This window comes from Fusarium sambucinum, chromosome I (assembly GCF_050947815.1).
Source record: "Fusarium sambucinum isolate potato_lamoka chromosome I, whole genome shotgun sequence".
In the NCBI taxonomy this organism is placed as follows: Eukaryota; Fungi; Ascomycota; class Sordariomycetes; order Hypocreales; family Nectriaceae; genus Fusarium; species Fusarium sambucinum.
In genome coordinates, this window is record NC_139294.1 from 8,593,549 (window position 1) to 8,620,892 (window position 27,344).

Below are 27,344 nucleotides of genomic sequence, written 5' to 3' on the forward strand. Positions count from 1 at the left end.
CGGCGTTCTGAGTGGAAACTATATCATGGTCAATCGGCGATCTGGTCCAGGAGGCAATTTCCCTCCTATGTGGTTTCAGGGGAAAAGAGCACTATTTGTTTTGGTTTATGTTACCGACGCTGGATGTGGTGTTTGACTGAAGCTGGTTTGACACGCACACTCACATACTACGACTTGGCTTTTTCTTCGGAACTCCCCACGGTCTCACACGTCTCTTTCTCTCCTATCATTTTGTTGTTTTTACAGTTCGCTATCTATTGCTTTCGGGTATTATTATCACGGGTGCACGGTGGAAATCCCTGGTGAGCCGGGAGATGTTATTTAAGATGAGGTGGAGGATAGTTGGAGCGAACATCCATCCGTGTAAAGTGTCGAATTATTTATCTGGTGTACCCTAAGCTTACGGCGAAAATTACATACCACGCTTGCTATTGTTCTTTTTTCTACATGTTCAGAGACAGGACTCCCTATTTCCTTTTTCTCCCTCTTGTGTTTGTTGGTTTGCTTGCAATTTTCATGAATATCGAGATCCAGCAAAAGATTAACGCATTAACTGATAGTTTTGTCTTTAATGAGTTACAATAAAACGTCTCTTTGTCTTCTCTTTGTCTTTGTTGATCCACTACAAACTGAATATCTTATGATGTAACACGAACAATTTTCGGTTATTGGACATAATGTCAAACAAACTTGGTTTGCTGTGTCTCTAACCAACAAAGATTTTCGGAGCGGTTACAAAGTACCTAGGTACCTTTAAGGGTCACACAATATCATGTTGTGGTCACATCGCTCGGTCAGGTCAAATGTGAGTCGTAACATCGTGAGCCTTGTTTTTGCAGATAACTATCTACACAAATCCGCTGTATGGATATTTGAACCTTGGGGTATCCGCTATTTCTAAGATAGGGAAGGGAAACGAGACAAGCCAGCTGTAAACAGCAGCGTTCAATGAGAAACAACCATCGGGAGAACCAAGAAAGCCAGTCTTGAAGACACTCCAATGGTTGCCATCCCTGACATGGGTAAGGGTGAGATGAAATGAAGAAAAGCCAAGCAAAGGCTAGCAGAAGAAGTATATAAGGCAGAAGTTTGAGAGTGAAGGAGAGGATTCTAGCTACGTGAGTAACTATTCCGTTGTTTCGTAGATGGCGACATAGGCAACCTCCATCATGTTCTTGTATCCTGCCTCGGTGGCCTTGTTAGGGTTGCCCTGTGAGTTTATGTTAGTACTCTAATCTTTTGTTTTGGAAAATGATAAGATATATAACTTACAGGCCAGTTGCCGCCTACAGCGACGTTGAGAAGGACGTACATGGGAGAGTGGGCGAGAGTAGCCCAAGTTCCCTCGTCGTTGAGAGTCTTGCCTGAGATGCTGTGGAAAGGTGTGCCGTCGAGAAGCCAGGTAATCTTCTCGTCCTGCCAGCTGGCGGCACGTCGGTCGATAACCACAGACCAGGCATGGAAGTCGTTATCGGGAATAGTGACTCGCTGGCCAAGGCCGTCGGGCTCTTTGCAAGGACCACCACCCTCGTGTCCACAGTGAACAGTACCAAAGCCCGTCATGTCACCATTGACTCGCTCAAAGATGTCGATCTCACCACAAAGAGGCCACCCTGTACCATGGCGGAGGGCATCGCCGAGCATCCAAAAGGCAGGCCACATGCCCTGCTTACGAGCCGAGTCGCCCATTCGAATGCTAGCCTCGACACGAAGAGCTTTGTTCTTATCTGCGTGCCAAGCCTTCTTGGACTCGAGGCGTCCAGAAGTCCACTCGCCCTTGCTATTCTTCCAGGGGACGAGCTGGAGGGTATCGCCACCGGAGAGCTGAATGTTTTTGTTGGAAGTGCTATATACCTGAAGTTCGTTGTTGGAGTTGATATTGAGAGCCGTGTTCCAGTTGTCATCCTTGGGAGTGCAGCCTTGGCAGCCGGTGAACTCGTCCTTCCAGAGCAGCTTGAGTCCGGGACGATGGGGAGCAGTGGTGGCAGAAGCCAAAGAGGCCAGGGCGGCGAGGACGGGGAGGAAGTTGAGCATCGTGTAAGTCGAGGTGGAACCTGTTGTAGAAACTGAGATAGAGATGTCTTGGATACTGAGACTTCTGGAGTAAGTTTGAAGTCTTTTTGAGGAATTGAACGAATGTCACAGCCAGTAAGATCAGATAAAGGAATGTTATGCCTCCAGGGCTAAAGGAATGAAACCGAAGAAGACGAGAAAGAGTGTGTATCAAAAGGAGCGAAAGAAGCTTGAGATGATCGAATCTCGAAGCAAGGATTTAGAAAAGAATGTGAGAAAAAAGACACAAAGAATGGCTAGACGTGTGGTGGAGAACAAGAGAAGAGAGAGATCACTGGCATGTGGGATGTTTTATATATAGGTTCTGTGTCTATAATACCCAAGCGACCCGAGACAAGAATGACTCCACTCCTTCTACGAAAACGAGATGCGAGGATCAAGAGACCCGGCATAACTAGGCTCTCCTCTCCTCCAAGAGGTAATATGGGCATGGGTATGGATATGAGACTGGAGAAGATGGGGTAGAACTGGATGGGCAAGCCTCAGGGTATGGGAAAAATTGACCGCTGGAAGCAAACAAGACGAAATTAGTAGGTCACTTTATGCTACTTGGACTACGGTTCTTAGAATACTTATTTTTATACCCTAAGACTTAGGAGGCTAACTTTTCTGTTACCCACTAGGCAAGGTAGACAGCATGAATCACATCAAGGGACCAGGATGAAGAGGCAACGGGTGATGTTCAGGCACAGGAGCAAGCTGAGTGGATGGTTACGAGACTAGACAGCGGATACGGATATGTAGGTCGAATTTGCAGGGGTATGAGGAACGCTACGTACAGACTTCTCTACTAATAGACTATGCACTCTTGAGCAAGACGTCCGTCTAAGCCGGCTGGCTAGTCTGGTGTATCGGAAATAAAACCAGGGGCAGGCAATTATAGATTTTGCCCACTAAGCCAATGCAAACCCTGTATACTTCCACTTGGGAACATGAATTCGGAGATGAGCTAAATGAGACCATGACTCTCTCTGTTGCTTTTCTTCAGCTGTTGAATATTATAGCAGTTCAACAACAATACTGGGCGCTTAATAGCGATGATAACAAATTAGACTCGAACAGAGTCAAGGGTTCTCGGGTACTGCTTGAATCTTGGCAGCCACTTGAAACAAAATGGTAGAGAATCATTAACCAACGAGGTTTAGGCAGACTACGCGGCTCAAGAAAGGAGGTGGAAAGTGTCAGGGATTAAGCGTCCACTAAGAGCAGGGACAGGTTCAGTACAGTGACCATAATCTGGAAGAGAGAAAGAGAAGAAGAAGACATAAAATATTGTGTAACTTATGCACAAGACTTGTTGTCTTTCTTGGAGGTTTCACTTGGCTTCTTGGTGGTTGTATTTTCGGCAGGTTGATCATTGACTTTGCATGGCGATATTCGTATCGAGGTTCGGGAATGGCGCCATTAGTATTTGGGAGGCCCTGGGTTATAGTAGACGAAATTACCAAATCATTTTGCCCCATTTAGAATACACTTTTAGAATGTTTATTTTTGTACCACAAAGTTTGAAGGTTAGCTTTTTTGTTAGACCAAGATTGAGTTTGTGCTACTGTAAATCATCAATTAAACAAATCTACGACCCGAAAGGCTAAGTATGGTCGAGAGAAACCAACATCGACAAAGCTGAAAGTGCTATAGAATTTGTTTCTTCATCTATTTGACTTGACAGTATGATACTATGGAGACACTAATTAGAACACGGCGCTATGTGTTTCATGATTCCAATAGTGAGGCCAACCACGATCAGAGAGAGTCGACGATATGTGATCAATTAATTAATAGGCCGCCAAGCATCTTGGGCTGACAGGTGGTGAAATCGAGTTTCCCTCTCCACTGATCTACCACTTGTTTGTTCAGCAAGCCTCCCCCATATTCATACTCCTGTCTCGTATAGACTAGCTCTATGCAAGAAACAGGATCCGACGTCTTGGTTCTGTCAGCCAACTCATACTTGACCAATGCTAAATGCCAAAGGTTCAGCCATCGTATCCGTGCATAGAACATCGACCAGCATGAGACTAACCAACTCAGCCCGGTTGTTTGAACAAACGTGGCACCTGAAATGCCAAAATATAGCCCATCTTTTCTTTTATATAGTTAAAATAGCCTCAATCGGCAGACATTTGGATTGGTTCTAGATCGCCAAGCCTTTCGTTGAGTTGTACGATTGTCCTTTCAAAGACACGCGCCGCATCGAGCTGCAGCATCATTTCGTCGTCGTCTTCCACGCTGCCCCAGCCTTTGATTGCCGGTGTTTCTGCATCCGTGTCCATGTCCATGTCGGTGTCTGTATCTGTATTTCCTCCCTCCTCCTCATCTTCGTCTTCCTCGTCTTCCTCTGCCGGATCTCGCATCACCTCGACCATTAATACGCGACATTGGTCAACCAAACTTCGGCATCTGATCATCTCTGTAGTTGTCATACCGCCGCGCAGCCCATTCTCAAAGCCCGGTAGTGTCTCTTGAGTTTCAACATCTTGGCCTGAGAGAAGACTGGCGAAACAGTGATCGAGTTTGCGCAGAATGGCGAATGATGCTTTTGGCGCAGGCGGGAAGCCTCGGACGTATCGAGTAAAGTCACTCGTGAGACGTAGTAAGAATGGTATTTGTAGTGTTGCTGCAAGACTTCATTAATAATAGACTTGTATGATTGAGGGTTCGGAGTATCTTACGGGTTCCTGATCGCCATAGAACGTTTATGACGCTATCCAAGTCTTTACAGACCTCGCCAAACCTTTTATACCCTACGACTGAATCATCTGGCTCAGCATTGCCAAACTTTTTGACGTAGCGTCGTGTAGCCAACATCAACTGCTCTTCTGCATATCTCCGAACCATGAATTCCTTGCTGGAGTTTGCCTTGAGTGCCTTATTTCTTGGCGCAGGAAGACCTTGGATGTTGTTTGCAACAGACGAGGTTGTTGAAGGCGCGGGTGATGGAAGGCCACCTGGCGCTGGTAAGAAACCACCTGGTCCTGGTGAATCCATCTTGAAGTTGTGTTCTTCTCTACGTGAGTGTGAGTGAGTTGGTGAAATGAAGATGAGAGAAACGGGGTCGGTTAGAATGAAGGTGGTCACAACTGACAAGAGAGTGAAGTAACGTCGCTCTTATACGCTTTCTTCAAACTTTTTTTGTTCAAGAAGTAGATGTTCAACCGACATAGAAAGCTGAGTAATCGTGCAAGGAATTAGGATATGTATTGACTGGTATGTTTGTACAATGACCAAGAATTTGTTTAATTAATTTATAAGCCTGTAATAATGAAATGCTAATGGCATTGAGAGTACTGGTGATGGTGGGGCAGCAAGTACCTATAACTCAGCTGCTCACCACCACTTTCGTCAGGCTGGTATCATGTGACCTTATCTGCTATCAACAACAAAGCTTCAATTGAGCTGTATCCGAAAATTTCCCTCGAATTCAACGACGACGCCAACAACCTCACTCGAACCGCGCGCACGCTTCTCTCGACTCACTAGACTTCTCCGATTTCTCACGCGAACCCGATACCGAATTCTTCACAATGGCCCCCAAGCGCATCGCCGTCGAGCCTCGATCTCGCCGTGCTCCCAAGGGTGTTATCGGCTCCACCTATGACGCTCTTACCTCTTCTGAGAACGCTGCTGTCGTCCGCAGCATCGCTATCTTTGGTGTATGTTTGGTCTTGTTCTATTCTCAAAATACAGGAGGCCCAGTGGATGTATTTGTACTGACGAAGTGGATTAGTTTGCAGTGACATTCCTGTCCAGCTCTTGGGGCGAGATTCTTCTGCCTCCGTAAGTCGACTCTCGACGCCAGACTTTAACGAACACCCAGTTGACCTCTTCAAAGCCAGTAAATGACGCTGTAACGATACGCAACCAAAGAAACTGCGTGGGAATGGAAGAAAATCAGTTCAGGGGTTAGGAATGCGCCAATATCCGCCTCCCCTCTGTGCATTATTTAATCGAATCACTTGTACATTAGTTGGAGTCAGTGTACGTTTTAGACAGGAAGGGATTTCAAAGCTAGCCTGTGCCTGTCCAAGGGCATTATGATACGGGCTGCATAGAAATCGACATGATCAATACTTACGGGTTGGATATGACACAACGCCTCTATCGCTTCTGTTCTGTGTCAACTCCGTACATTCTGTATATCTCCATCCAACTTGGCTTGAAACGCAATCAGTTTTGATACGACACAAATGGACGATGGTGCCTTCCTTTACGGGTCATGAACGAGTAACGGGACACTCCTGCCATCTACGCCAGAGATATTAATCTTCAATTGCGTGGCACATTTGCTTCTTCAAAGCTATTCCAGACACAGCTCATTCGCATCATTTCAACAGACTTTGACGACATCAACACAGAAACTTTCTCTTCATCTTGACGCATCACGGAGTAATCTGTTCAATCAATATTACCGTCTCAACTTGCACAAGGACTTGGGGGGTATCTGATTTTGCTGGGACAATATGACCTCGCCGTTGTTGTTCTCCTCCGCAACCTCGCCGCGCAAGATTATATCCGAGAGTTCAGAAACTCATAGCCTGGCCGGTGGTAAATTAGCACAACTTGTTTGCAAGTTCGAGTTCCTTGATGCTGTTTCTTCGGTTGGCAATTCGCCTCATGGTTCGTCGAAGCCCAACCTCAATACTTCTGTCACTTCCCCCTCTACAGTTGGACAGACTCCGTCAAGATTACCAAAAATACCGTCTCAACAGCCGGCAAACTCAAGGGAGAGAAGCCCAATCGATAGTCATCTCTCATCCAATCGCTTTACTACTTCAAGTCAAGAGCCCATTCTTGCCCGCCGAGCGCAAACCTTTGGGACCAAATCACCCGCTACCCCAAGCAAAAGTGTTGACATAAAATCGAGGCAAAAGTCTGTTGCAGAGAGGAGAAAGATATTTGAGACAGCAAGTCAGCAAACTGGTAAGAAAGAGGTTGGCCTATCTCCGCCAAACATCTAATGACGGTGTATACAGGACTCTCAGTTTCTCCTCGTGCGTCTTTAGTTCCTCGACCACCGTCGCGGCTGGCCCATTCCAAAAGCTGGCGGTCGCTCAAGAGCAAACGTTCTACCGCACAATCTTCTGCAGATCATGAGTCAACAGACCATGGCCCAAATACAGCCTCAAAGACACGTTCTCCGACATCCCGGTTTATCCCCTCACCCCGGACTCTTCTGGCTTCTGACGATCCATTTGTAACGTGGCGATCCCCATTGACCCGACCAGACGATTCATGGACGTCCTTCAAGCGTAGCAGTCTCGCGACGACTGCGCCAGATGCAAGCCCAAGCTACACAAGGTCCCAGTATACCGAGGCGTCTCCACGGATAGATAAGAGACCATCGGCACACGATGTCAAATTCGAGTCTGTACGCCGCAATGACCCTGTCCAAAGGCAAGCCTCAACCGAAGAAAACCTGCATCGCGGATGGGTACGCCATGCTCAAAAGATAGCATCTCCATTGTCTAACACAGTATATGGGGGAGCACCAAGCACCCAAAACAAATCTCTTACATCACCTGATCTCTTTGATCAGGTCCCCTTCAGCAAGAACGATATCATGTCCTTCAAGCTTACGAGCACACGTAGCACAAGTCGTTCCAAACTGCCACACTCCAAAATCTCAGGCTTTCGAAAGAGACTTGAACAGTCAAAAGAACGACCATCAGTTGCATTTGCGCTCGGGGACAAGAAGCGTCACGAATCCGTCCCTACAACAGTTGGAGCACCAATTTCATCTCTAGAACTTCCACCACTCAAATCTTTTAGTTCATCAGAGTCGGAAGTTTTAAATACGCCAAAGATTAGGTCCAAAAGCCATGCCCCTTGCCGAAGTCAGACCCCTTTGAGATCACTTCAGAATTTAGTTGGACGTCGGAACACAGAGAAAAATGACTCACCTCTGAAGCAAAAGATCAGTCTTTTCGAGTCATTGGGCCGCCGCAATTCGGCTTCTAATGATATCCGCGTGGGAATTGTCAGCCAACAAGCCTTTGTCAAGCCTGATGAGCATGAACGAAGGGGCTCGATCATAGCACCCCTCCGATCCTTTCGGGGAAAGTTACGGCGAATATCTACGTCCTGTCGAAGGACACCATCAGAATGGAGCACTACGAGCTCGAGAGATGTCGGTAACTCCACGATGCAAAGTTCTGATGCCAGCCTGGTGGCACAAGAAGAACAAGCTGTTACGGCAACAGCCGAGGAGCCCTTGTCACCTCACACCATTGATCCCATTCCATTACAGCCTATTCTCAAGCAGACCTTTCTTACCAATGAAATATCACCTCTTGTACTGGAAAAGCCTTTGTCTTTCCCTCGAGCCTCCGTTGCCCGAACAGGCTTCAATATTGATGGCGAGGCTGGCTCAGGTATAGCGCCCCTTCCTTTGTTCGCCGAACCTCAAAGACGATTCTCTCGCACTAAGCATGTTCTCTCTCGAGCTGCCAACCGATTTTCCTTGCCAGATACTGAAACCGAATTTGAGTTACTTGAACTTCTCGAGGATAATCTCAAATGCGTGTCTGAAGAGAGTCCCCCCATCTCCAATGCGCGCTGCTTGTTGGAACAACCCAGACCAGTGCGCGCGAATGAGCTGAGGCGGCTTGTCAGTATGTGCAAGGACAAAGTCAGAAAGATCTCAGGCGGCCGAAGCGAGTAAACAAATGCCTCATCACACGAGTTCTGTCCAAATGGGCAAATAAGTCATTGGGTATGTTGTCTTGGTGCGACTGGGGCTTAGATGGTAGCTGTTATGCAGTATATAAGTCAATCAGCTACATCACTGTCACTACTGTTTCATTTGCCATTGGCGAGTGTCACTTAAGAGTTTGACGTTTAGTATCACAATTGGTACGACCAGGAATGGTTGTCAACTTGATGTATTATTCATCGTTACGGTGCGCTTGGGCGCTAGACTATCTTTCGACTAAAGAAAAAGCAATAACATGAATAGTATTTCCTTTATCAAAGGCCATGCGAGCCACCAATAAATTTGGTAATGAAAATAAGATAAGATGCGAGTCATCTCAAGCATCAACGGCCTGGTTAGGGTATCAAGGCTGTTCGCTATGGAAAGAAACGAATACAATGTGTAACTGAGGATTTACCGATACGCCACGCTAGATGTTGGTGTTTTTGATTCGAGGCCTTTGCTCGAAACATGTAGAATGCTTTAACTCCAAAATGTGACTTTTGATGAATGAAAAGGGAAGCAATTGTTGCACGCCGCTTAAAGAGGAGCCCGGATTCGCTCCTCACGCTGAAGAAAGGCTCTGTCAACTCGGACGTGGTGGTCAGTTTCAGGGTCCAGCTTGGCGAGTTCCACATCTTGAGGGTTGATGTGCTCGCGAGATGACGTGCCAGCCTCGCACCGGGCGTAGATCGAAACGTGGGGTCTGTCGGTGGTACCGGTACTGAAGCTGGGTGCCTTGAAGCCTGTGAAGGAGCTGGGCCCGCTGACGCCGTAACGGATTCCGCTTGAAGCGCCAGTCGAGTTGGCGCTGTTAGGAGGGCTGCTGGCGATTCGCTGGGCGGCGAGAGTGCCGAGAGGGAGAATCACAGCGACAGAAGTAAGAGTCAGGGATGCTGATTCAAAGTCGACAAAGTGAGCCCATTCAAGTGAAGCGAAAATGACTGTCATTGATTAGTTAGATGTTCTTTGAGGGATTGGTAAAGTAACAGATGGGTACAAACCTGGAATGATCATCAAGATACCGTTGGTCATGATGAGAACTTCCATTGGAGTAAACGTCTTGTAAGACGGGAGAATGCCCCGGTTTGAGATGAGATGCCAGACAAGCTTGATGTTGAAGATGGCACACCACCAGGAGATGGAGGCGACGTTCATGATGACTGTCCACTTAATGAGCCAAAACATGTGATACGCCGGCTCCAGCTTGAGAACTGCGTTGTTCTGAATGATGGTGTAGGCGAGTCGGACACTGATAGCCATGATGGACACGACGAGTGAGATGCCGGCGATGATGTACTTCCACATATTGGGCCACAGTCTGACCATTGTCCAAGCCTGGCTCATAAGCATTGACTCGACAGAGACAACAAGACAGAGAGACATGGTGTTGCCAGCCACCGAAGGAGCGTAAGCGCTGCGTGGGATACGACTGTGGTCGTCACCCCAGAAGACATAAAAATCAAGGAATTGCGATGAGTGAAAGATGCTGAGCAGTAACATTCGACAGCAAGCGATGACAAGACTGGCGATTTGGAGAATCATGAAAGGTCTGCGGAACTTTTCCTTTGGAACCATGACGAGGAGTACGACCAGCATGATGAGACAAGCGCCGAGCTGTGTAGCATAATTGATGGTGGTGTTTACCATCATGCGGCGCACCTGGTCAATGGCAGCTACAGGGATGCTGATTTCCGTCTTTCCATCGGGAGCGAAAAAGGTGACGTTCTGCGTGAACGGGTCAAAGGGTTCCTTTGACATGGTGGTGTCTGCTTATCGACTGAGAGTCGAAGAAGGAGAGAAAAGAGGGTTGTTGTTGTCGGCGATGGACTGTCTAAACGATGTCAACTCCAATGAGTGGCAATGAAAGGGTAGTTAGAGAGGCCGCTATGAACGGAGATGTGAGAGGTCTGAGCTCGGGATATATATGGGAAGAAGACACGGGAACGGTTTGAGGTAATCTTGGTTTAACAAGCTGTGACAGGACAAGATTGACGTTGAGAGGATGAGCAAGTGGTGGCAACATGGTTAAGGGATCACAAGAAAAGAAGGGGGAAAAAAGAACGGTCTTGAAGACAAACGCTAGTCTATCTAGTCATGATATTGTCAGCGGTGGGAAGAATGTGAGTAAGTAAACTGAAATAAGTGCATTTCAAAGAAGCTATCACATCACATCAATCAAGTTAAGAATGCCAAGAACGGTGGGGAGAGGCTGGCCTTAGTATTGTTCTTGCATTTTGTGGCTTTGAGGCTTAGTATTGTTCTTTGGGCCGCTAGACTCGTTCTGTTTGATTGTTGCTCAGGGATCGATCCGTGCATATCTTGACAGGCCGAGAGCTGGTAATGACTGTGCTCTAACGGCCATGGCAATGGCGCTGTATGGCTGAACAGGCGACGGATTCGTTTCTTTTTCCGTTCCTGAAGCCGTGCACGCAAACTGCCGTAATGCGATGTGTATTTGAGATCAAGGGGAGCCATCCGCATTGGTCTGGATCGTCGTCCAGACTATATCATCTTCCCACGTGCCCAGCAGCCCAGATCGTACCAGAACCTATGAACTGTGCGAATGGCTTTAAGTTGCGAGATAGACTTCGCAAGTCTCCAGTTAGCTGGATGCCATAGTTCTTTGGTTTCGTTTCATAGCATGGTATGTCATAAGTCACCTTGTGGCTGTCAGATCTCGCCAAGTGCCTGTCACTTCCCTCCGTGCACAATCCCAGAGCCAGCTACAAGAACAATACCAAAACTCCTACCGCTTAGCAATAGAGTTGCGTCAGTCAATCCTTTCTCGTATTTGATCATGCGGCCAGGCCCATTCCTTGTCCAATCTTACGCACCAATGCCTTTTTCAAGTACCACTCTCTTGCGAGATGCCTTGTCATCTTGGCAAATACTACTGGCGTAATGCGTCCGCGTTCAACAGCCCGGCCGAGCATGAATATGGCGTCACCAAGAGCTCTCTCTTCTGCCACTAGCGTGTAAAGCTGGTTTGCAACCACAGTAGGAGCGACAAGCAGCTCATCGACGTCTGGCACAGGGTGGCTTTTAGATCCCTCAATGACTGCATCCGCTTTGTGAAGAGCATCATGTAGAATATTAGAGTTCGACGTCAGTACATTTGAAAGTTGCGCTAATTGGCCACCTTCAGATTGGAAAGCAGGTATTGTAGACAACATTGCTGTTCGTTGTGCTTGTAGGCCCGCCATACTCGAGTCGTTCTGCTGCCTGCTGCGCATTCTGATAGAGTACAGTGTCTGAGCTAACTGTCGCAAAAGCGCATCCTTCTCCGGATTGGGTGGGATTGGAGGAGCCGCTACTGTATTATTCGGCAATGCTAGCTCCAAGGGCTCATCTAGCAGATCAGGAGGTGGAGGTGGTTGCGCAGGACTTGGTTGTGGTGGAGCAGCTTGGGTCCAAGCCGGGGGTTGCGGAGGGTGTTGATATTGCTGATGCTGTGGTGGCATTTGCTGCCATTGTTGTTGAGGCGAAGGCGCAAATGACTGGGCTTCGTTCATATATCTAGGTTGCGCAGCCATTGGCGGTGCAGCAGGCGGCATATGACGAGTCGGATGCTGTTCTTGAGGGCGAGGTATTCGCGGATCTTGAGCATTCGGGCTCCCAACTTGTGGTGGCAGGGGAGGAGCTGAGTCGTAGCGTGACATTCGATTAGACTGCGCAGGAGATTGTCCTGGAATTGGAGGCACGGGTGGCCCAGTTTGTGGCCTGTTCGGCGCGGGAGATGCATTTTGAGGGGCTTTCGGGGGCGGAGGAGGAGGGCGCGGCGGTTCTGAAGAGTGCGGATCCTGTGTCGCAGGTCGCGAAGATGGTCCCATGCCAGGAGGCAGAGGTGGGACAGGAGGAGGTGTCGGAGTAGCTTGCGCAGGAGGCGGCCGAGCTTGCTGTGGTTGTCGAGCCACAACCGGGGGTTCTTTTGCGAAGACGTCGCTGAGAATATTGAGGAAATCCCGAAGATTTGACTTCTGTGTATCTTGTCAGCAACTACACGTCACAAATAGCTGCAGCTTTTGGAGCAGCATACATCCCAGAATTCAGCCCATCCCACTAGGTATGGGTGATATACGAAACCCTGCGGATCAATGTGTTGTCCTGGCCGTATCATCATCGTCTCGGTTGGTACAACGTATATCATGGGAGGTTCTCGTGGGTATGCGTGTGGTACCCATATTGATAAGGGGAACCGGTATGTCGTTCCGCGAAAGTTAACAGGGAGTGTCCCTGAGAGATGAAGTAGCAGGGCATTGGCGCCGTTCGAAAAGGCTGGTGAGGTCAATATCTGAATGCGACAGGTTGCTAGAAAGCGCGAGCTTGGCGATAGCTTCTGGTAGCTCTCGTAGGGCGGAACAGACACGTACTATGTACATCGGTTCGAGGTGATAGAGAAGAAAACCTGTCAAGAGCTTGCGCAACATCGCTATAAGCGCGGTTCACATCGTGATATTCCTGTTGAGCGCGTCGATATTAGCCGTGATCTTAGTGATGGATGACAAGCGGGGGTTGGAGTCTCCAAGAGACACATACGCTGGTGAGGACGCTGTAGAGCCAGTTCAGCACATGTTGCTGGACGGGCATTATATCTATGGCCCTGTTATCGTGGGCGGGTCGGTTTATGTACTGAGAGGTGGGTGTTAGAACAAGGAAGCTATTCACACTCGATTAAGTTGATCTTGAAGGTCGTCGTAGCTTGCCTTGTTGGTGGTTCGTGCGTTCATGGAACCGACGTAATGGAGGTACGTACCTCACACCTTCCTAAAACGATCTGACCCACGGATAGTGGGGGTGGGGGTTCATGTCAAACTTGAAGATTGAAGATCTGATAGTTACTGCGATACTCTTGAACGACAACTTGTTTTTTGTAGAATGTGATTTTATTCAGATACTAATTTGTGAGCATTAATTCTCCTGGCAACTGATATATACCATCTAACTAAATGGCAGATAATTTCGACTTGACTGGTCTTTAATTTTTTTTTAATCTGTAATACATATCATCTAGACATCTATCTACAGGGTAAGAACCGACCATTCAGAGTCTCTTCTGTAGGTACCTAACTAAACAACACGCTGCTACTGTCATATAGAAACTTTAAAATACTATCGCGAGTTGCTAGCATTATTAATACAGGACTTTCTTATTTCCACGTGCAATTTCACCATGCGTATGCACTTTTCGCATCTTCGTTACTAATCGCCGAAGACGGAGCTATTATCAGGTCAGATCACATCATATCAGGGCCAGACTGCCCGACTCGATCTCAAATTCGTAAGAAGCCGGCATCTCCGCAACCTCTTTGGCATTCTTATGCCGTCTTCACACTGGCAAAGAAAAAAAAACTTATCATGCGCGCTAATTAAACCCGCATAGCAACTATCCACTCATCCGAATCAGCCAATCATAGTCCTTACTTAACCGTTTCGCCGCAGAAACTAGCACGCGAAAGCATATGAAAACACGGACGAAGAGTCATTTATTAGAGGCAATAATCGGTACAACTTGGACTTTTTCCCCAGGTTTTTATTCCGACCCTTTCTTTTTAAATCATTCTCCATCATCTCCATTGTTCCGTCAACTACTACCGGCCTTGGCTTCTTTATTACCCCAGAAGTATTGAAAGCCCGCTGGCCCCATTCGCTGTTAAATCTACCGGAGCGGCCCCACTCTTCCGTCCTCCGGTTGCCGGACACCGGCTTCTTCTTCTCTCATCTTTCGATCTCTCACGTTTCATAACTCCTCTATTCGTCTTCTCTCATACAACCGGTCAACTCATTAGGTCAAGAATCACTTCATCATGCTGCCTTCTATTCCGGTTCTAGCCGAGTACGGCATCTCTCCTACCCATGGTTTCCTTCCGGATACTCTACCATTGACTCGTCTACCGGATCCATACTACAACAAATGGGAGGCCATCGCAGCCAACCTACAGGCCCTTATTCTTAGTCGCAGGCTGCGTGGTGTCATTGATAGACTGCCAGTACTCTCTACTATCGGCCTTGAACATGACGCCGAGTGGCGCCGTGCCTATTCACTATTGGGCTTCATGGCCCATGGATATATCTGGGGAGGTGATTCACCATCAGACCGTCTGCCAGCATCTATATCAGTTCCGTTTCTAGAAATTTCAGAACACCTGGAAGTACCACCAGTCGCCACTTATGCGGCTGTCTGTCTCTGGAACTTCAAACCGCTCTTCGTTGACGAGGACATTGACAACCTTGAGAATCTCGCCACCCTCAACACATATACCGGAGCACTCGATGAATCATGGTTTTATCTCGTGTCTGTTGCTATCGAAGCTCGAGGAGCTCCTATTATCCCTCTTATGCTGACAGCTATTGCTGCTGCCCGCCATGATGACACTGCAGCCGTCACTCGGTGTCTACGCACTTTTGCAGAGCGTTTGACAGACCTTACAAATATTCTCCAGAGGATGCACGAGAGTTGTGACCCAACCATTTTCTATCACCGTATTCGACCCTTCCTTGCTGGAAGTAAGAACATGGCCGAGGCTGGCCTCCCAAACGGTGTGATTTACGAAGATGGCTCTGGCGAGGAGACATATCGACAATATAGTGGAGGTAGTAACGCTCAGAGCAGTTTGATCCAATTCTTTGATGTCATTCTCGGAATCGAGCATCGTCCAACAGGCGAGTCTCGCGATCCATCTTCCGATTCTGATCGCGGCCGTACTTCCAACCGACACAATTTTATCATGGAGATGAGACGCTACATGCCCGGACCTCATGCGAGATTTCTCAATGATGTATCCAGCGTCGCCAACATCCGTCAGTATGTCGAGGAACACCCATCCGACAAGCAGCTATGCCTTGCGTATGATGCATGCTTAGCTATGCTCAGCGCATTCCGCGACAAGCACATCAACATCGTCACGCGCTACATAATCAATCCCTCAAAGCAAGTCCGTGCTCGCAGTCGCTCAAGGAGTCCTGAGGTCATCCGAAACAAGGTTAACCTCGCTATCGCATCACGAAAGAACAAGGATAACCAGAAGGGCACTGGCGGTACAGCCCTGATTCCTTTCTTGAAACAGGCGAGGGATGAGACAGGCGAGCCTGCTGTTGAGGAGTGGACGAGACGCTTCATGAAGAGGAAGATGCACACCGAGGGAAAGAATGATTTCTTCCTCGGCAAGACTCTCCCACAAGATGTGAGCTTGACGGAAGATGTGGAGATCAAAGGTCTTGCAGGATCATGGACCATGGATGACGAAATTGGAGGCATTTGCTTATACTAGGCGAAAATTGTATCCTTAAAGAGTGATGGTTTGATGTTTAAAGCATTCGAAAGAGGATACTTGGCGTAATTGGAAACTTAATAGCAAATATCTTTTTGAGCTTTCTAGAATTGAGCATATGCATTTAGATTAACCAACAGAGGCTTTATCTATTTTATCATACTGCGGCGAAATTAATATTTATGGATGGGGATACATCTCAGAAAGGCTGATGGATCATTGTGCGAATAGGCATGTTGATTGTTTATAGCCAATTTGTCGCTGACATAAGGCTACTTCTATAAATATATACAGAGAAGACAGTTTGCAAACTAAGGGTCGAACACCGGGTCCAGGATGTCAAGCAATGATACACTGACAATTCTGCTCATAGGAGAATGTCCCTTCTAAGAGATCTCCAATCTCACACCGACTGAATCCATGGGTCGACCATTTAGTTGGGGATACACTGAGAGTAGTAATCGTTCATCTTGACACACTTGCTTCCAGAAGCGCAGCTGAGGCTGCCGTCGGGGTAAGCAGACTTGGAACCACCGCATTGGTTGTAAACAGCGACGGCGGACTTCTGAGGGACGGCGGGCTTGGTAGGTTTAGTGGCGGGACAATTTCCATGAGTTTTGGTTCCACCAACCTTGGAAGTGGCCTTGGGCTTGTTGACAACCTCGATGGGTTTGGCGGGAGCAGGCTTGGTATCAGCAGGCTTAGTAACAGCGGGCTTAGCAGCAGCCTTGGTAGAGGGCTTCTGAACAACGGGAGAAGCTTGCTTGGTATTCTGAGGCTGAATGGCAGCAGCCGTGTTTTGTCCACTGGGCTTATTAGCCTGGCTGGGAGTGGTGTTACCCTTCAAGGCAGGGAAGCTGGAATCATCGTCACGCTTGCAGCCACTGACGGCGAGGAGCTCCTTGGGGCACTGAACCTGCTCGAAGGTGAAATCGGGATTGTCGGCGTTCTTGAACCAGTCGAATCGCCAGTGGCAACCATCCTTGAGCAGCTCGGGGAAACTGTCACATTCGCTTCGGGAAGAAATACCGCCGTACTGAGCACCACCAAGGGCCTTGCCGAATTGAGAGGTGCATCCATCGAAGATACCGACACCACCGCCAGGCATCATGAGGTCAAAGTGGTTATCACCGAGATCACCACCAGTGTTGGTAGACTGGACAATCATCTTTTTGCCCTTCACGGGACCGGTCGTGAAGGTGAGACTAAGAGAGACAGTTAGCACAAAGAGCTGTCAAGATTGATACGAGTCATCTAGACATACGCATAGCAGGCACAGCACCAGCTGGCCTCAGTGCCACCAGCAAGCTTGGTAGCAGCGAAACCGTAAGCAAGGTCGTCGTTGATAGCCCACGGGGAGTAGTTGGTGCAAGCATAAGCAGAACCACCACCCTCACAACCGTTGACAGCGTTCAAGTTAGTGATAGGGTTGTCTCTGTTATCACAAGTCAGAGCAGGGGCGCTGACTTTAGCCTTGCCACTCCAAGAGCAAGAAGGCTTGCAGCAGTCCCAGTATCGAGTAGAGTGGCCACTTCCAGAAGCAGCACTCACAGCGAGAGGACCGACCAGGGCAAGGAGAGCAAAAGAGCGCATGATGGCAAAGGATTGCTTAGTTTGAAGAATGAATGTATTTGAATGAGAGAGTGTATAATTGAAAAGAATGAATGAATGAACGAAGTGAAGGAATCCGAACAGAGTGCTTGAGTATCCAGCGAGCAAGAACAAGAGCTGTAAGCCACCATCTTATATACATACCACAAACCCCGGTCCTGCATGGCCAGACTATGCTGCGCCGTTACTTACCACAACGTCTAGATGTCATGAGCACATTCCTTCAAGTGGTCTGTTAGTTCAGCCGACCTGCATCTACACTAGTGCAGGTACACCGCAGAGGATCATATTATAAGTTAAGAGACGAGCAGATGGTGGTGCAACGAATCGAGCTAGTCAGCATATTAGGAACGGAGTCAGATCTCCCACTAATAGGAGGCTCTGGAACTGGTATGGGGAACAAGGAACGGCAAGGCTGGACCGAACGAGCGAGAAATGAGAACGAGGAGAATTTGGTTTCAGGATTAGTTGTGGAGATTTGACAGCTTCTCGGCCGACATTTCCGAGATTGTGCAAGGATTCAGACACCTGGGATTGGAGGTTGAGTAATGGAAGAAGACATCGGGGTTCTAGAAACGGTCAAGACTGACGCAGAATCCAGGTGGTTAATATAAGTGACCGAATCCGATATGCCGGGCCACCGTGTACCAGGAAATTAGTCAAGTCTTTCTAGAATCCTTCGGTAGCAGTGCATCAAAAGGGCAATCGCCTCGACGACAACGAACTCCAACTAAAATATTCACTTTCAAAAGACAAGCTCAGGAAATTTGGAGAGAAATCCATCCCGGGGATGTTTAGCGCTGAACTGCTGCCATACCTGCGGGCCGCATAAACCGTTGATAGCTAATAAGAATGGCATGTCACTCAAGCAGTTGAATGAAACATAGTGCAAATCGCCAAGATATGAAATAGATAGACTTTGAATTCGCGGATGAGACGGATCTAGGCACTAGGGTAGATTTTGAACTCACTATGAGCCCGTAGTTGAGGTACTAGTTCAATCCCTTACAGTAGAAAGCCCCTGATTCATTTCATCGCCACGCATCTGTATCGCGAGTTGAGGGATGGTTGAGAGAATATGAGCTGATTAGCGCAGGGGTCTCGACCGACAAGCGTGTAGGGTATGGAGAATGTAGCTGACCTGACCATTGCCCCCCCCTGTGACCTGACCATTGCTCAGTTTTTTTTCTTATTATTATATCTTTAAAGGCTCTAAAAATGCATAATAAATTACTTTTAGTACGCAGTTTTTGTTCTCCTTTCCGAATTTTAAAAATATTTATTATAAGGCTATCTTTATCATTTTAGAGCTAAAGATCCACATCAATGGTCAGGTCACAGGGGGGGGCAATGGTCAGGTCAACTGTATCCGTAGTCTCTAGAGGATTGACTGGGATATGAGTTACAGGAAAGTTCTGCCTCAGGATCTAAGTTAAGCTCTTGAGAGTTACGAGCACCGCCGCACTTGGATTATTCATCAACGTGGCGGACTAGACTGCACTAGCCTAAAAGGGTCTAGCTCATTCTTGTCGCGTCTCGACGCCTCAACCTCAGGCTCCTGAATGCTAAGTTAATATTCATTGTCTAACAAATTCATCACCTCTCCACTCCGACTCTCATACCTTGCGCATTCCCTAAAGTCACTCCATCTCCTGGCCAGAGATTGTCGTCCATCTGCAAGATTCATCGACAGATGCTCACGGGGTGCATCAGGCGCCAGGTCCAAAACTGACCGCCCTGACTTCGCTGTCTTAGCTCCTTTGTCTTTCGCTGAATAACTTCCGACGCAACTGCCAACGGGCGCATTCTTATCGACTCGATCAACAATTAATAACAACCGAATACCCTATTATAAAAGTTGCAGCGATTGAAACAGACATCATGGACGATTCTTACGAGAACGACTCCGACTACGATTATGGTTACGACGAGGGTATCACCCCCGAGGATTGCTGGACTGTGATCTCGTCCTTCTTCGAGACAAAGGGCCTTGCATCACAGCAGACCGATTCTTTCGATGAGTTCACCCAAACTACTGTTCAGGATCTCGTCAATGAGTACGCCAACATCTCCCTCGATCAGCACAACCCCCCTTCGTCTTATGGAGTGCCGATCGCTCTTCGCCGATACGAGATCAAGTTCGGAAGTGTCATGGTTTCTCGTCCGTCCATCAGTGAGACAGACGGCACCGTTACTTCCCTACTACCCTACGAATGCCGCGACCGAAACCTGACCTATGCTTCACCGACCTACATCAAGATCACCAAGAAGGTCTCTGTTGCTATTGACAAGGAGATTCCTCTGCACGAGATGGACGAGGAACAGCAGGCAGAGTACAAGCGAACTGGAGAGCACCCCACAAAGCTTGAATGGGAGACCGAAGAGAATGGTGGCAGCATGAAGACCGAAGGCGAGTCAGACATGATCTTTGTGGGTAAGATGCCCATCATGGTTAAATCCAAGATTTGTCATCTGAGCCAACATACCGACGAAGAACTGTTCACGCTTAACGAGTGTCCTTACGATCAGGGTGGTTACTTCGTTATCAATGGTAGTGAGAAGGTTCTGATCGCCCAGGAGCGTTCTGCCGCCAATATCGTCCAGGTTTTTAAGAAGGCTCAGCCCAGCCCTTTCACCTACACCGCTGAGATCCGAAGTGCCCTTGAAAAAGGTTCGCGCCTTATCTCTAGCTTGATGATGAAGCTCATTGGCAAGGGAGACTCTGCCCGTGGCGGCTTTGGCCAGACTATCCAGACTTCACTTCCGTTTGTCAAGTCAGATCTTCCTGTTGCCATCGTCTTCCGAGCATTGGGTGTCGTATCTGATGAGGACATTCTCAACCACATTTGCTACGATCGAAACGATAGCCAAATGTTGGAAATGCTTCGTCCATGTATTGAGGAAGCTTTCTGTGTTCAGGACAGAGAAGTTGCTCTCGATTTCATCGGTAAGCGTGGAAACAGAGACCAGGCTAGCCTTGGTCGTGAGAAGCGTGTCCGTGTCGCAAAGGACATTCTTCAGAAGGAGACACTGCCCCATATTTCCCAGTCAGAGGGTAGCGAGACCCGTAAGGCGTTCTTCCTGGGTTATATGGTGCACAAGCTTCTTCAGTGTGCTCTCGGCCGTCGTGAGCCGGATGATCGTGATCACTTTGGAAAGAAGCGACTCGATCTTGCTGGTCCCCTACTGGCAAAGCTCTTCCGTGGCATCATAAGGAGAATGAACACGGAGCTCTCCAACTACCTCAAGCGCTGCGTTGAGAGCAACAGAAACTTCAACTTGAATGTTGCCATCAAGCCAGGAACCCTGTCTAACGGTCTCAAGTACTCGCTGGCTACCGGTAACTGGGGAGATCAGAAGAAGGCTGCAAGCTCCACAGCTGGTGTTTCCCAGGTGTTGAACAGATATACATTTGCCTCGACACTTTCTCATTTGCGACGTACCAACACGCCCATTGGACGTGATGGCAAGCTCGCGAAACCTCGCCAGCTGCACAACACTCACTGGGGCTTGGTGTGCCCTGCCGAGACGCCTGAAGGTCAGGCTTGTGGTCTGGTCAAGAACTTGTCGCTGATGTGCTATGTGAGTGTGGGTTCACCAGCTGAGCCTCTCATCGAATTCATGATCAACCGAGGTATGGAAGTCGTTGAGGAGTACGAACCAACAAGATACCCTCACGCAACCAAGGTTTTCGTTAACGGTAGCTGGGTCGGTGTCCACCCTGATCCCAAGGGACTGGTGAACAGCGTCCTGGATACGCGACGAAAGTCTTACGTCCAGTTTGAAGTCTCTCTCGTTCGTGATATTCGAGACCGTGAATTCAAAATCTTCTCTGACGCAGGCCGTGTCATGAGGCCAGTCTTCACCGTGCAACAGGAGGATGACTACGAAACTGGCATTAACAAGGGACAACTAGTATTGACAAAGGACCTTGTGAACAAGATTGCCCAGGAGCAAGCAGAGCCACCTTCTGATCCATCAGAGAAGATTGGATGGGAGGGACTTATTCGCTCTGGAGCTGTCGAGTATCTCGATGCCGAAGAAGAGGAAACCGCTATGATTTGCATGACGCCTGAAGATCTCGAAATCTATCGTGAACAGAAGCAGGATGAGATCAATCTTACAGAAGAAGAGAAGCAGGCCAAGCTAGAGGCAGAGAAGAGGGAACAGGAGGAAGAACGCAACAAGCGTTTGAAGACAAAGGTTAACCCCACAACCCACATGTACACACATTGTGAGATTCATCCTAGTATGATTCTGGGTATTTGTGCCAGCATCATTCCTTTCCCCGATCACAACCAGGTATGTGCCATCCCCCTTGACGAAATTGAACGCGACTAACAATTTGTAGTCTCCTCGTAACACATACCAATCTGCGATGGGTAAACAAGCCATGGGTTTCTTCTTAACGAATTACTCTCGACGTATGGATACCATGGCCAACATTCTATACTACCCGCAAAAGCCTCTCGCTACTACACGATCCATGGAGTTCCTCAAGTTCCGTGAACTGCCAGCCGGCCAAAACGCCATTGTTGCAATTGCTTGTTACTCAGGATACAACCAGGAAGATTCCGTCATTATGAACCAGAGTAGTATTGATCGAGGTCTGTTCCGCAGTCTGTTCTTCCGATCATACTCGGACCAAGAGAAGAAGGTCGGCCTCAACTACACAGAAATCTTTGAGAAACCCTTCCAACAAACAACACTTCGAATGAAGCACGGGACATATGACAAGCTTGATGAGGATGGTATCGTGGCCCCCGGTGTGCGAGTGTCAGGTGAAGACATCATCATTGGCAAGACTGCCCCCATCGATCAGGAGAACCAGGACCTGGGAACCAGAACTCAGACACATCAGCGTCGTGATATTTCGACACCTCTGCGAAGCACGGAGAACGGTATTGTCGATCAAGTCATCTTGACAGTCAACGCCGACAACGTCAAATATGTCAAGGTTCGAGTACGAACAACCAAGATTCCCCAGATTGGTGACAAGTTTGCTTCTCGTCACGGTCAAAAGGGTACAATCGGTGTTACTTATCGACAGGAGGATATGCCTTTCAGCAGAGAAGGTCTGACACCTGATATTATCATCAACCCTCACGCCATTCCGTCTCGTATGACAATTGCCCATTTGATCGAGTGTCTTTTGAGTAAGGTCTCAACACTGGAGGGCATGGAGGGTGACGCAACGCCATTCACTGATGTCACCGTCGACTCCGTGTCTGAACTTTTGAGAAAGCACGGTTACCAATCTCGAGGTTTCGAGGTCATGTACAATGGCCATACCGGACGCAAGCTCCGTGCTCAAGTCTTCTTCGGACCTACATACTACCAGCGTCTTCGTCACATGGTGGATGACAAAATTCACGCCCGTGCTCGTGGTCCCGTTCAGATTATGACCCGACAGCCTGTCGAAGGTCGTGCTCGAGATGGTGGTCTGCGATTCGGAGAGATGGAACGTGATTGTATGATTGCCCACGGTGCTGCTGCCTTCTTGAAGGAGCGTCTGTTTGAGGTGTCGGATGCTTTCCGAGTCCACGTTTGCGAAATTTGTGGACTTATGACACCAATTGCGTAAGTTTACTGCCCCAGTAACTATGAATGGCTCGCTAACATGAATTATAGCAACCTTTCCAAGCAGTCGTTCGAATGTCGACCTTGCAAGAACAAGACCAAGATCGCGCAGATTCATATTCCCTACGCCGCTAAGTTGCTCTTCCAGGAGTTGCAGGCCATGAACATTGCCGCCAGAATGTTTACCAACCGATCCGGAGTTTCAATCCGTTAAATTGAGCTTGATTACGAAAAAAATGAAAAGACAGATGAGGCATAAAAGGACATTTGAAATAGGAAGTCTCGAATGGTAACGTGGCACCTTGCCAACGAGATCTAATAACGCTTTATAATGTAGAGAGGAGGACTTGTCCAGAGCTAGTATATCAAATAAGGCTAGGATAGCAGAAACAATGAAATGCATTGAAGCAACTAAATCTAGATTTTAACCATGGTACTATGGTCGCTTAGAGAGCAGGGTATGGTGTGATTGTACAATTATTTCTTGAGACTCGACGCCATCGCATTATCGATCCGGAATGCTTTTCTCGGCTGCTGCTATCGAGTCGTGGACTGTCTGTTCGCGCTTATACTCTGCCTCCAATTTCTTCTGCAGATCGAAGTCCAATTGCCGTTCTCGCTTTACTCGCTGCTGTTCCATATCGCGGACAACGCCTTCATGCATGGCCTAAGAAATCGGAATTAGCTTGGAAGCTATAGAATGGCATTGAAGACATATAGCGGAGGCTGGCTGATGTGTAAAATCGACGTACCGCTTTCTCGAACTTTTGTTGGTAGTGTACCGCAATAACTGTGCCGACTGCGAGTAGCGACGTCCCCAGTAGGGTGAGCTTAGATGCTTGAGACATTGTCGAGGTCTTATGTTGGCTTCTCTGGGGTTGATCGGTGATCGATTCGGCTGATCGGTTGCCTCAAGTTTGAATTGCTGACCGGAGTTGGTCGGAGGATTTATTACTCGATCAAAGACAATTGAAAGTCAAAAGATTATGATCCAATGCAAAAAAGAAGGGACTTGTTACCATGCATGACGTGAAAGGACATGGCGGTTGATACGCGGCTACAATACGCGCTAAGCGCTACAGCTCTCACTGGAGGGGAAGTCCACCAGCTACCTAGCGGTACCTGCGAATCAGCTGGCTCCAACAGCACCTGCCCAAGCTCAGACGTAATCCGTCGTCAACTGCTAGGTACCGTACCTTGTCTTGCAGCCATTCGGAACTCATCTTCAACTCCATCACCATCGACTCTTCATCATCGCATCCCCAACAGTCCTCGAACCTAGTACCACGTCTCTTCCGCGCACGACAGACTCGATCGCTATATTTCATATAAACACGACATCATGGTTAGCTCCCATCGCGACCATGAGCGAATGATGTCGACCAACTAACTCGCTTCCACAGTCTGCCCAGAACTCGGCCGGCATCAAACAGCTCCTCGACGTACGACTCTCCTTGCGCTATTATTACAGTATGGTCTTGTAGCTGACTTACGTCATTAGGCTGAGCAAGATGCTTCCAAGATTGTCCAGAAGGGTGAGTTTGATTGCCTTAACTACTCCCCGCCTTGTTTTAGATCGCTAACCCGACGATGATGCACAGCCCGAGAGTGTAAGCGCCATTTTCCTCCCCGGATGCGATAACTAGTTTGTCTAACATCGAGCGATAGACCGCACCAAGCGCGTCAGGGAAGCTCGTGATGAAGCCAAGCAAGAGATAGCCGACTACAAGGCCCAGAAGGAGGAGGAATACAAGAAGTTCGAGGCCGAGGTAGGATACTCTTACGTTTTGTGAGATGTTTAGGATCGCTGACATCTCTGTAGCATAGCAAGGGCAATGAGCAGGCCGAGGCCGAAGCCAACAAGGACGCTGAGACTCAAATCAAGGGCATTCAGGAGGCTGGTAAGAAGGGCCAAGCTGGGGTTATCAAGAACCTCCTCAGCGCTGTTTTCGATGTCAACCCCGTTCCTCCCACCAACACCAAGTCTTGAGCGGTTCCCGGCGGAGTCACGGTGTTTATAATCACGAGCGTTGTTAGCTCTGCACTTTGGAAGACAATAGATTAGGTACGAGGAGGATTTGTTATAAGAGAGCAAGACCATGCGTTCTATACCGGTCACCCTACGGCGTTCCGTCTGGACGCCTTTTTGATTATTACGTTTACTGAACAAACTCGACTAGAGTGCTCAACATGTCCCTCAGATCCTGGTTCTCCTCTGTCGTGTCTAGACCCTCCAGCTGCTCCTTTAATGTACGCGCAATTAATGACACCTTTTCGTCCCGCTCGGCGAGCACCTGCTTGACCTTGCGTGATGCGCCCGTGTCTTCTGCTACCAACCAAGCCAGAGCCGTGTCGATAGTCTGTAGTGTGAAAAGGCCAGCATCGATTCTACGGGATAGCCACTCCAACTCGGCGGTTTCTCGATCATCTGCTGGTGTAACGGCCTTTTCAGCGTCGTTTTGCTGCTCTGCCAACGAAAGTCGAGCAACGTAGTCCCGTCGGAACTTGATGAGTTTCGTTATCTTCTCGTAATCCTTCTCCACAAACTTTGCTAGTGTCCGTATCCTTTCTGCTGAGTTGGCAGGCAAGAGGCGCAACATGGAGGCGAATATTTCCACCAAATGCTCTGCTAGTCTATGGTCCTGGGTCTTCATGAAGAGAGTGAAGAGTGTTTTGAGACCGCCAGCCTCGACGATCTTCTGACAGGCTTCCACACCAGAGTTGCCGCCTGCTGCGTGGTTGAGGAGACGCAAAGAAGGTGATTTGCTCTTCTTTCCCTCCTTAAGCATGATAAGGCACAGTTCTACGCCCTCGGCATCGATGAACTTTGACTTTCCGATAGCCTCGTCTACCAAACATGTTAGAGAGGCAAATATGTTTTCCATATACTCCTCTTCTTCGCCACCCTTGTCCGGGTCGCGTCGTCGGTAAGGGGCTACCAACTGGAGAAGGAGATCCACGGCGTCGAGACGTATTAGTTGAGTTCGATTGGCGACGGCCATCTGGGAGAGGATAGCTAGAATTTCTGCAGCGTATTGCTTATTTTGCGATACGACATCTTCCTTTCGTTGAATGCGTTGCAGAAGCCATTGTAAAAGCTTTTCATCTTCACCAACGCGCTCAGCAACGGATTGTCGAGAACACAAGTTCTCAATCACTCCTAAAGCATGGTAGATACCGCTGCGATCTGACTCATCATCTTCATTCAGGCGAGAGAAGTTGGAGACCAACAGTCCAAGAAGATCTGCGTCCATCATAGCGTCAACCAAACCGTTCCACTGTTCATCTTCTGCAGAGACGTCCTCGTCGGTCAATTCGCCCATGATCTCGATGGCGTCGATGGCAATATCGGTGTTCTCGTGCGCCAATAGACTGACTAGACTGGCGACACATCCCGTCTTGACAAATTCTGGGTATAGCTCAGGGTGTTCGGAAAGGAGAGACAATCCCTTGACATCGGCATCAAGATCAGCTTCGCTACCGATAAACTTTTGCGGCTCGTCTTCAAATTTGGCGCGAAGCTCAGCGTTCTTGCTGATGCGCTTCTCGAAGTTGAGAGCTGTTTTCCGCAACCATGCTGCATCGATCTTTTCGGGCGCATTTCCAGCGTCAGCTTCGTCTACGTAGTCGAGGATCTCTGATTCTTGTTTCGTGATACCTCCGCCAAAGAACCGGCCTTCGTCATCATCAGGTGGTAATTCGGGTCCGAAATCTTCCTCCTCGGGAGGAGGTGCTGGGCCAGCTTCCATGTCTTCGTCTTCGTCTTGCGCATCGTCGACTTGGGCGTGTCGATTTGAGCCGTTGCCGTTCAATTTTGCTGATTTGTAAATTTCATCTTGAGATATGTAAGTAGAAGTACTTCGCGACCAAGTTTTGATAGTCACTTACTTGGATCTCTAACAGGATCAAGCTTACGCTTGCCTGAGATGCCGGAGCTCTGGAAGTTTGTTAGAGATTGAAGCTACAGGTCTCATCAAGAAAAACAAACCTTGAAGATTTCGTCAACACTCGCCATGGTAGAAGTTGATGGGTCAAACGAATGGAACGTCAGAGTTGTTACTTCCAAATACCAAAGTTATCCCTTCGCGACAGGATACCTTGAGCGACGCGCTGCTTGA

General features: G+C 48.3%; 12 protein-coding genes across 12 annotated transcripts; 5 read left to right on the forward strand and 7 right to left on the reverse strand.

Annotated features, from left to right (window-relative positions):
* Nucleotides 1-1,126: 1,126 nt before the first annotated feature.
* FSST1_005536 (concanavalin A-like lectin/glucanase domain-containing protein) lies at nt 1,127-2,034 on the reverse strand (the record flags this gene model as incomplete). Its single annotated transcript, XM_083231822.1, has 2 exons — nt 1,127-1,210; nt 1,273-2,034. 2 exons carry the CDS (start codon nt 2,032-2,034, stop codon nt 1,127-1,129), a joined length of 846 nt encoding a protein of 281 aa, XP_083088966.1.
* A 2,147-nt stretch (nt 2,035-4,181) lies between these two features.
* FSST1_005537 (general transcription factor IIH subunit TFB6 family) lies at nt 4,182-5,061 on the reverse strand (the record flags this gene model as incomplete). Its single annotated transcript, XM_083231823.1, has 2 exons — nt 4,182-4,690; nt 4,746-5,061. The coding sequence occupies 2 exons, from the start codon at nt 5,059-5,061 to the stop codon at nt 4,182-4,184; spliced, it is 825 nt and encodes a 274-aa protein (XP_083088967.1).
* Nucleotides 5,062-5,597: 536 nt separating this feature from the next.
* Nucleotides 5,598-6,111, forward strand: FSST1_005538 (uncharacterized protein; the record flags this gene model as incomplete). Its single annotated transcript, XM_083231824.1, has 3 exons — nt 5,598-5,726; nt 5,801-5,850; nt 6,063-6,111. The coding sequence occupies 3 exons, from the start codon at nt 5,598-5,600 to the stop codon at nt 6,109-6,111; spliced, it is 228 nt and encodes a 75-aa protein (XP_083088968.1).
* A 422-nt stretch (nt 6,112-6,533) lies between these two features.
* On the forward strand, nt 6,534-8,734 carry FSST1_005539 (uncharacterized protein; the record flags this gene model as incomplete). The annotated part of the gene is made up of 2 exons (XM_083231825.1): nt 6,534-6,993; nt 7,047-8,734. The coding sequence occupies 2 exons, from the start codon at nt 6,534-6,536 to the stop codon at nt 8,732-8,734; spliced, it is 2,148 nt and encodes a 715-aa protein (XP_083088969.1).
* Nucleotides 8,735-9,304: 570 nt separating this feature from the next.
* FSST1_005540 (alpha-factor pheromone receptor STE2) lies at nt 9,305-10,525 on the reverse strand (the record flags this gene model as incomplete). The annotated part of the gene is made up of 2 exons (XM_083231826.1): nt 9,305-9,708; nt 9,769-10,525. The coding sequence occupies 2 exons, from the start codon at nt 10,523-10,525 to the stop codon at nt 9,305-9,307; spliced, it is 1,161 nt and encodes a 386-aa protein (XP_083088970.1).
* A 1,037-nt stretch (nt 10,526-11,562) lies between these two features.
* Nucleotides 11,563-13,354, reverse strand: FSST1_005541 (UEV domain-containing protein; the record flags this gene model as incomplete). The annotated part of the gene is made up of 4 exons (XM_083231828.1): nt 11,563-12,744; nt 12,804-13,042; nt 13,138-13,225; nt 13,304-13,354. 4 exons carry the CDS (start codon nt 13,352-13,354, stop codon nt 11,563-11,565), a joined length of 1,560 nt encoding a protein of 519 aa, XP_083088971.1.
* Nucleotides 13,355-14,571: 1,217 nt separating this feature from the next.
* FSST1_005542 (indoleamine 2,3-dioxygenase) lies at nt 14,572-16,035 on the forward strand (the record flags this gene model as incomplete). The annotated part of the gene is made up of 1 exon (XM_083231829.1): nt 14,572-16,035. The coding sequence occupies one exon, from the start codon at nt 14,572-14,574 to the stop codon at nt 16,033-16,035; it is 1,464 nt and encodes a 487-aa protein (XP_083088972.1).
* A 433-nt stretch (nt 16,036-16,468) lies between these two features.
* Nucleotides 16,469-17,628, reverse strand: FSST1_005543 (glycosyl hydrolase family 45-domain-containing protein; the record flags this gene model as incomplete). The annotated part of the gene is made up of 2 exons (XM_083231830.1): nt 16,469-17,240; nt 17,300-17,628. 2 exons carry the CDS (start codon nt 17,626-17,628, stop codon nt 16,469-16,471), a joined length of 1,101 nt encoding a protein of 366 aa, XP_083088973.1.
* Nucleotides 17,629-19,527: 1,899 nt separating this feature from the next.
* Nucleotides 19,528-23,440, forward strand: FSST1_005544 (DNA-directed RNA polymerase II subunit RPB2; the record flags this gene model as incomplete). Its single annotated transcript, XM_083231831.1, has 3 exons — nt 19,528-21,948; nt 21,998-23,226; nt 23,278-23,440. The coding sequence occupies 3 exons, from the start codon at nt 19,528-19,530 to the stop codon at nt 23,438-23,440; spliced, it is 3,813 nt and encodes a 1,270-aa protein (XP_083088974.1).
* A 291-nt stretch (nt 23,441-23,731) lies between these two features.
* Nucleotides 23,732-24,074, reverse strand: FSST1_005545 (protein PET117; the record flags this gene model as incomplete). Its single annotated transcript, XM_083231832.1, has 2 exons — nt 23,732-23,893; nt 23,979-24,074. 2 exons carry the CDS (start codon nt 24,072-24,074, stop codon nt 23,732-23,734), a joined length of 258 nt encoding a protein of 85 aa, XP_083088975.1.
* A 494-nt stretch (nt 24,075-24,568) lies between these two features.
* On the forward strand, nt 24,569-25,216 carry FSST1_005546 (H(+)-transporting V1 sector ATPase subunit G; the record flags this gene model as incomplete). The annotated part of the gene is made up of 5 exons (XM_083231833.1): nt 24,569-24,571; nt 24,630-24,668; nt 24,728-24,761; nt 24,895-24,995; nt 25,049-25,216. 5 exons carry the CDS (start codon nt 24,569-24,571, stop codon nt 25,214-25,216), a joined length of 345 nt encoding a protein of 114 aa, XP_083088976.1.
* A 169-nt stretch (nt 25,217-25,385) lies between these two features.
* Nucleotides 25,386-27,241, reverse strand: FSST1_005547 (Catenin-beta-like protein; the record flags this gene model as incomplete). The annotated part of the gene is made up of 3 exons (XM_083231834.1): nt 25,386-27,061; nt 27,115-27,163; nt 27,215-27,241. 3 exons carry the CDS (start codon nt 27,239-27,241, stop codon nt 25,386-25,388), a joined length of 1,752 nt encoding a protein of 583 aa, XP_083088977.1.
* Nucleotides 27,242-27,344: the final 103 nt, after the last annotated feature.